The following is an 8,075-nucleotide window of genomic DNA, read 5'->3' as shown; positions in this document are numbered from 1 at the left end:
GAAAAAGAAGATTCTGATTTTATTTGTAAATCTTCTATTTATGTTATATGTTACACATATAGAATAAAAACAAAAATAACTATTTGTTGGAAATTAATTAACATTTCGTAAATGTTCGTGTTCATTGTTCGTTAATAGATAACTGATATTTTAAAAGTTTTGTAAATTAATAAATCACATTTTTTTAATAAGAACTATATTAAGAACTACTTAAATACTGAAATGAAAATCCATGATATCTCTATAGTATAACTAAGAACGATATTTATAACTAATAATAACGATAGTAATAGCTAATAAATAAATAAAATTTGAGCTATCGAAAACGAAATCTATTAAAATTTTTAATGACACTATTTGATGAATTACAATTTTGTAATATTTGTTTATTTTTTTTGTTTAGTTTTTAAGATGGTAGCTTAACAAGTTGCGCCCAAAGAGGTTTCGCAGGGAGTTTTGAGGGCGAAAAATACAGCAAAAAGAAAGAGCAACATGAAATGGGTATTTAATATAATCATATACATATAGATATACACATATGCATATACAAACATACACTTATGTATGTATGTGTATGTACATTTTTGGGCTTGGCCGGAACTCAACTCAATGAAGTCTTATGGTTTGTAATACTGTCGGTTTTAGGACGTCGCTGTAGGTTGGTTGGTTGGTTGGTTGGCTGGTTGTGTTTGACCTTTGTTATGGCACCGCACTGCAGCTGACGGTCGCCCATCACACTACTATAAACCACAACAGCAACAACAACACAGAAACGTTTACATAATAACCATTAAATGCTGTCATCGAAAAATCAACGGCTGCCAAACTGCGGCGCGAAGTGAATTTCAAATATTTTGTCAAGCCATTTGCTTGTTTGTTCGTAGTTACTTAAACAACTACATATCTTTCTCTTGTATTCCACCTTTCTTTTATATCCCATTTCGATATTTTGCAGTATCTGTGTGTGTGTGTGTGTGTGGATAATAATAATAATAATTATAATTATGCGTAGTCAATAAAATGAAATGATTCATTCATTTTAGTCACTACACTGCAGAATTTTTGCTTATATTTAAATGAATTAACTTTGTAATCCTCTGCAAAATGTTACTTGAAATCAAATTGTCAATTCACTTCAAAAATTTATGCATGCCATAAAAATTTCGCATTAAATTAATGATAGCGATTGTTTCGTCGCCGAGTATAATAAACAAATTGCCATTTGTGGTTATTCCCACTAAAGATATAATATACATACATGTATAACTTGCTAGTAGCTTAGTCGACTACACAGAGACGACTCTGTGCTAATTCTGTAAAAGACAAGAAACTAACTGCATATCAGTTTCATTATTTGATTCGGTTACGTTCATCTTTTCAGTTTTCGGTTTTCGGTTACCGGTTACACAAAATCTTTTTATATCGGTTGCGTGACGATTCCCGGTTTGGTATCTCAAAACCGGTTTTATTTCGGTTCACAAAAAGCTAGTTATCTTTTTTTCAGTGCAGCAGCAAAGCAGCTAAAAACTTTAACTGCACCTTTTAAATGAGAAGAATCAAAGTATGAAGTCGATAATTATATTTTAATCGTTTTGTATTTAATTAATTAATTTCTTCTTACTATCCCATGTTTTGCCAGAAAACATTTTTTTTAACAAGTTGTGTTTAAATATATAAAGTCTGGACAAATACACGAACATGTTTCAAAGACCGAAGATGAATGGTCATCATCGTAAGAACCGTTATGCTTAAATTGTTTTCCAAACTGTTATCAGATGACGAATAAAATCGGTTTATTGGCTTCACTAAACAAATTAATTGAATGTGTTTAACTTTAACCATTTCACTCGTTTAATAATCGTTTTAGCAAATGATGCTAAAATTGGCAAATGGAAGTTGAATAAGCTCGACTGTGGAATACCCGATGACTGTGCTTGGAAAATATTAAAATCTTAAATTGAAAAATGGAATTTATTTAATTAATTATACTAAAGTGTGCGATTGCCTTCAACTTTTTAGCAACTTTTATGTGTTCTACTAAATTCACTATTCACTAAATTAAATCTTTTATAATTAGATCATATATTTGAAGTTTCCTTCTTTCAGTAAGTCAATTCCAATTGGTCAACATAATGTCCAGGATATTTTGTACACATATTCATCAAATTTTCTATAGCTTTACAACTTGTCTCGTCGAAACCCTTTGTTACTCCCGACCGACAGTCACGTACCCCCATATAAGTAACATATTATAGTACCGAAGTGCACACACATACAGACAATACTTATACTTGCGTTAACAACACCGTTACACCGACGCGTCGTTTGATGAGTGCAGCTTGGGCTTGGGTCAATGTCCGATTTGAAGAGCAAGGGCAGCGTGGACAATTTTGTGGCACGAGCGTGTGCGACTGCGACTGAGAGTGCGTAATCCTAAGTGCTTTCACTATTGACTCTAATGATTTGGATTTGTTGGCCACTTACCTCTCAGCGTACGTACGGACCACAAATGAAAAGTCGAGCGTAAACATGAATTCATGTACCGGGAAATTAACAACTTATGTGTGTGTGTGCATGTGTATCGTTTCCCCATTGAAATCGTGAACTTGGAAAAGTGATCTAACATATTCAAGATCTAACATATTCAAGACACTTGTCACTTTCCCTCAAAAGAAAAGCGGCAAAATCTTTGAATTTATTTGTTTTTTAATGTTTCAATAGAACGGAGAATATATTTAGAGTTTCAAAATTCAGTTGCTTTAATTCTTTATCTCTAATTGCAATCTTTTAAGTCCATAAAATATAGGACAAGCGGACAGACTAACAATTGCTATATTAATCATACCTAACTGAATAGATATTTAATTTATAATACTCACTCACCGAGTCTCTGAGTTGAAGTCGATGAATTTTGGGGCTAAGTTGCGAAGCCAAGCAAATGGTCATTGTGTTTATTTAAAATGTCAAAGGCACGAAAGTCTTTTGTTGTCCAAACCATTTTTTTTTTTTTTTATTTTTCAATTGCGCCTTTAAATTTGCCTCATGGTCACTTGGGGTCGTGCTTGCGAAAACAATTGGCTTGCAATCGAAATAACAAACATGGTGAAAATGACGCAATCATCATTCGTGAAAACTGGAAAACTATTTCATACATAATAAATAGGTAAATTTTTTGTTTTTAATAGATTTATTGTATACTTTATTCTTTACCTTTGATTTGCGTACCTTCTTCTGGACAGTAAATTGTGAATCTCCGATTTCATAAAGTATAAATTCCATCTTATAATATAAACAATATATAGTAGAGCGCGGAAGAAATTCTTTGTTGCTCTTCACTCTAACTCTAACAATTTCCTCATGACTATCAACTATTTAACAGCAAATCGAATTGTATTCAAATATATAATAACATCGAATTAAAGAAGTTTCAGTTGTAATTACATTACCAAAAATAATTTGCATAATTTAAGTATTAAGAAGTCGATTCATTTCCGTTGCAGAAGGCCTCCATGACGGAACATATTGCCAGTGAGAGCTGGAATATTAGCGGAGCACTTCTTAACCTCATCAATTGCATGTTGCATGCGTTGCGGCTCTGTCAGAAACCATATCCACAAAAGCTGACTGTAACGCCAAAGTTTCTCTTTTTCCTGTGTGAAAGTGTTTCCACATGATAAATGGCCAATTGAATGGACTTATTATAAGTGCTTACCATACGATCTATTATTGATTCCTTGAATTGAGTTCTCATACGATTTAGGGACTCTTCGAAATGCTGCATCTGCCGAATGGCATTGAACTTGCTGCACAAGTGTTCAACGTTCTCAAACAAGGGCTGTTCGATTGGCGAATCGAAAACAAAAGGCCGAAGTGATTGCTCCAAATGTGTACTATAAAATCATATGTGTATATCAATGATAGAAATTGGAAAATTTGCAAATGAGTTTACTTACAGATCAGCCAGCTGCTCGCGTATATACAATTGTGACTTTTTAGCCAACATACTTTGGAGTGCATAAGCCAAAAGGCGGCCAAACTTCTCGTACTCGTAGAGGCAAGTTTTCGCCTCATTGAAGCGGACATTTTGACCAAGGTGTGCCGACAATTGACTGGCGAGTTGATACAAAAACTGTGGCGCGATGCCTTTGAAACTGGTATTTAAGGTGCGCATTGTTTGCACACGTTGACAGCACGCCTGTGCCTGGCTATGCAGCTGAATGGACCTGTCGATGCAGTTCCTTTTCTTCTCCAAGTCCAATTGGATTGCTATCCAAACGAGTTCGGCATGCGAGAGTGCATCCGAAAAGAGATCTTGTGCTTGTTTAACATTTTCACGGCGCTGCAGCGCTCGCTCTCGCTTCTGTATTGAATTTTCGTAGAGCACAAGTTCGATGTGATGCTGAACGTGCTGATGCACATGGAAGGTGAGATCGTTTAGCAGCATTTCGTTGGTGTTCTTCAGATGGTTCTCGTTTAGCATTTGCAAGTCGTGCGTCTCACGCGCCATGTCCACCAGGCTAATGCAGTGAATTTTGTTCAAATCGAGGTGATCGATCATTGCTTGGGTGGCCTTTGCTTTCGCTTTCTCCTTAATGTATGCAATCGAGTAATGTTGAAGGCTGCAAGTTCAAAATGTGAATTTAATTGATCGAAATACCAAAATGCGAAGGTGGCAAAATATTATTGATGACATCTACAAGTAGTTGGCAATTTTAATGTAAAACGGATTGTAGACAAACTTCAGGGAAGTAGCAGGCGAACATTGACACAGAGAAAAACACTGGTAAAATGGATTCCAATAACGTTGAGAAAACGCACTAATAAATATAATATTTATTTTCCTTAAGCTACTGTGAAGAAGACTTTTAAATCCAGAATCTCTTTCGTTGTAGACGAAATTAAAAATCATAGAAAAACTTATATTACTCGAATTCTAAACCACGAAAATATTTGAACAATAAACTAAACTGCTGATAGCTTGGAAGTAAGAAAACCCGAAAGGCAAAGAAATGCTATATCTTCAATAGTTGTTCATCTATAGAAAAGATTAGAATATAATAGTAAGTTCTGCTAAAGGCTTACAATTCTGGTAATGAAATTGTAAATAAAGTTAGAAGTTAACACAACTGTTGGGCATGAAACTGAACATTTTCTAAGGAAAATCAAAATTCTAAAAGAAAACTGTTGTCTGGTAATATATAAATTAAAACCTAGAATTATGTAACAGTTCGAAATTCGCAAATATGTATATGCAATGCATTTCAGTTGAAAGAATTTAAGTAAATTATCATTTTGCGATTTTCATACATTGATAGGTCTTGATTGATCTTCTACGCGTAACTATCTTACTAAATGAGTTGCACTTATCGACATTCCACTGTATTTTACTTAAAACATATGCAAACATTTCCAACGATCATATAATATTGAAAATTAACAATCTGATGTCACGAAACCGATGCAATAATACGAAAGATGCAGTTAGATGCAATGCATTTAAGTTAATCCTTTTATATACTGTTTTTTTGCAAATTTCTTAGAATTGCAATGAACCTAGATGTGCTATTTTTAGGGGTGAGCAGTTAAACTTATCGACATATTTAGTCTCAGGACTTACGAGTTTTGAAGACTCTCCAGCATTAAGATAGTGTTTTGCATGCTTCGCTCGCCATCTCGCTCGAAATCCGTATACTCGCGTATTTTGAAGTTATCCTTCATGAAAAGGCTGCAGTACTGTTGGAATGAGCTGTGCTTGAGGCAATACTGCTCCAAGAGCTGCTGATGCATGAACAACGGCGGCATCTGAGATGTGGTAAACGCTTTCTTGGCCTCGTCACTTAGCTGGGCATTCTCATGCTGCAGCTCTTCGAGTTGTCGCGCCTTGGCCAGACAGTTGTTGAGAATTTCGCCACAAGAATTCTGCAGGGCCGAGTGGGTGCACTCTAGATCTCTCAACTGATTGACAACATCCTGTTTTGTGTCCCTTTAAGAACACAACAGAAATGTGTTGGAAGTTGTACAGAAATTTCATTTTTTAATGCTTACTGCATATCGCCGAGTAATGCTGAATAGTCATTGCTGGCTTCCTCAATCACAGCGATCTCGGCAACCAGCGCTTCCACATCTGCATCTCCATGTTTCAATAAACCCGGATTCTCAGACTCCAGTTGCTGCAACTTCAATTGGCGCTCTGAGTGCAACCAGTCGCCACTTTGTTGCATTTCACTCGCCTCCAGGCATTCTTGCTCGGTGAGTATGTTGCGATCCGTAATATTCTCGAACAAGAAGCTGAAAAACTTTTCAAATTGTTCATCGTAAATGATCCATTGATTGGAGTTGTTGAATCCCAGCTTTTTAAGCATCTCCGAGTTCTGGCAAACATGCAAATAATTGCTATTAGTTGACATTATGTTCAAATGTATTGCATAAGGTACATACGTTCAGTAAATCGCCCATATTAGTTTATATATTTTAATTAAAATCAAAAAGCAAAGAATTTTCGCACGCACACACAATTAAAATAAACCCGCGGCGTCAAAACCAAGCAACAATAATAGAGTGACCGTACTATGCATAGAGCCACATTGGACCAGCAAAAAGTGTGTACACACTGCTCGCAAGTCAGTATTTTAAAAATTAAAAAACTCAAAATACATTCTATATATTCATTTACTTCACTACAAACAATTTAAATATATTTTCTTAAGACTATAATATTAATAATAATTTATAAGTGATTGAATATACATGTTGTCGCAGTGGTTAGCACATCAGCTGCGCGGCGCACCGCTGCTCCACAACAGTTGAGTTTAAATGTTATTAAAATGACACACAGATGGCGCTTAACAATGGCGCAAAAAATAAACCGACAATTGCAAGATGAATCGAAATTTAAAATTTTGTTGTTATCGATAAATGTTATTTAGATAGTGCAAGTCGAGGCCTTAAACAAAATGTGCATATGCTAACACGTTCTATAAAGCGACTCTCATTGTCTACGCATTCCATATTATTTTCCCATTTGTGTGTCAAACAAGGTTGTCGATCTGTGCCTGTAAGAAGTTGGAAATTACATTAACAAACTGCTGCTGTAGACAACGAAAATTGTGTTGTAATTTACCTGCATGTAAAATGTTGCGCAAATGTGTGATGTAGCTGCTGGCCAAGCGGATGATTTCAATTTTTGACAATTTGCGATTAACGGGCTCTGTGGGAATCAAGCCACGCAACGCTTCGTAAGCTGCATTCACACTACAAATGTACAACAACCACAAAAATATTCTTAAGTAAGTTGTTTTGTTGCATGTTGTTTATACTTACTTAAAGGTGCGATAGCGCTCACGGGCATTAATCTTTTGTCTGGGGGCAACTGGAACACGGCTTCGAGAATTGCCAGTGAACGAATCTTGAGAATCTCCGCTGATTCCGCTAAGATTATCTTCGGTATTTTCAACGTTACCAAACGCTGAGAAATAATACGATGGCAACTGGTCGAGCGGTAGATTATTGCTCTTAATATTAATATCCATCTCGATCTCGACCTTCTCTGACTGCGACTGCAACTGCGACTGCGACTGAGCAGCGACTGACAACAACCTTTGTGGTCAGTTTTTGAAGTGTTCTGTTTTGTAGCTCAACTTCCCCCATGCCGATGACGATGATGATGATGATGATGATGATGATGATGATGATGATCTTCTGCTGTTAAAGCAATTAACTCATCATCACTGGTAAGTGACGACAATTTGTGCATACCATAAACACTGAGTCGAGCATTGAGCACATTTGGTGGCAGCGAACAGGCATTAACTACTCACAAAATACTATATTACAAATCCACAATGCTTCTTGTGCGCACTTGTCAAAACAAAATATCATCTTTTTTTGCCCACATCCGCTTGAATTACTCAACTACACTCAAGCACTTGCTACATACTTAACGAAAAGGCGCAGATCGCCAGCTGCATAGGAGATTTAATTGTGAAATTTTAATTGCTCGTGCGCCACAGCTTCAAATGGTGCATAGCAGGATAATCAGCAGCTAATTTGTGGGATTTTCATTAAATTCCATGTTG

At 36.0% G+C, this 8,075-nt stretch overlaps 2 protein-coding genes across 2 annotated transcripts; both read right to left on the bottom strand.

Annotated features, from left to right (window-relative positions):
- Positions 1 to 3,277: 3,277 nt before the first annotated feature.
- On the bottom strand, positions 3,278 to 6,608 carry LOC133848301 (augmin complex subunit dgt3). The gene is made up of 6 exons (XM_062283798.1): positions 6,439 to 6,608; positions 6,046 to 6,371; positions 5,618 to 5,983; positions 3,954 to 4,619; positions 3,713 to 3,890; positions 3,278 to 3,650 (listed from the first exon to the last, which is right to left on the bottom strand). Exons 1-6 carry the CDS (start codon positions 6,454 to 6,456, stop codon positions 3,486 to 3,488), a joined length of 1,719 nt encoding a protein of 572 aa, XP_062139782.1. The 5' UTR covers positions 6,457 to 6,608; the 3' UTR covers positions 3,278 to 3,485.
- A 105-nt stretch (positions 6,609 to 6,713) lies between these two features.
- On the bottom strand, positions 6,714 to 7,607 carry LOC133848302 (basic helix-loop-helix transcription factor scleraxis). Its single transcript, XM_062283799.1, has 3 exons — positions 7,321 to 7,607; positions 7,121 to 7,251; positions 6,714 to 7,052 (listed from the first exon to the last, which is right to left on the bottom strand). The coding sequence occupies exons 1-3, from the start codon at positions 7,527 to 7,529 to the stop codon at positions 6,919 to 6,921; spliced, it is 474 nt and encodes a 157-aa protein (XP_062139783.1). The 5' UTR covers positions 7,530 to 7,607; the 3' UTR covers positions 6,714 to 6,918.
- Between the last annotated feature and the right edge of the window lie 468 nt (positions 7,608 to 8,075).

The sequence above is a fragment of the Drosophila sulfurigaster genome, chromosome X (assembly GCF_023558435.1).
Source record: "Drosophila sulfurigaster albostrigata strain 15112-1811.04 chromosome X, ASM2355843v2, whole genome shotgun sequence".
NCBI classification, from domain to species: domain Eukaryota; kingdom Metazoa; phylum Arthropoda; class Insecta; order Diptera; family Drosophilidae; genus Drosophila; species Drosophila sulfurigaster.
The sequence above is the reverse complement of the archived record's forward strand: the minus strand, read 5'-3'. Positions and strand labels throughout refer to the sequence as shown.

Coding starts and splice junctions, on each gene's coding strand:
- LOC133848301 (XM_062283798.1), bottom strand. Junction 4,620..5,617: donor CTGGAGAGTCTTCAAAACTC/GTAAGTCCTGAG, acceptor TTGAACTTGCAG/CCTTCAACATTACTCGATTG. Junction 3,891..3,953: donor CGCGAGCAGCTGGCTGATCT/GTAAGTAAACTC, acceptor ATGATTTTATAG/TACACATTTGGAGCAATCAC.
- LOC133848302 (XM_062283799.1), bottom strand. CDS start 7,529: ATGGATATTAATATTAAGAGCAATAATCTACCGCTCGACCAGTTGCCA. Junction 7,252..7,320: donor GAGCGCTATCGCACCTTTAA/GTAAGTATAAAC, acceptor GTACATTTGTAG/TGTGAATGCAGCTTACGAAG. Junction 7,053..7,120: donor GCGCAACATTTTACATGCAG/GTAAATTACAAC, acceptor AACTTCTTACAG/GCACAGATCGACAACCTTGT.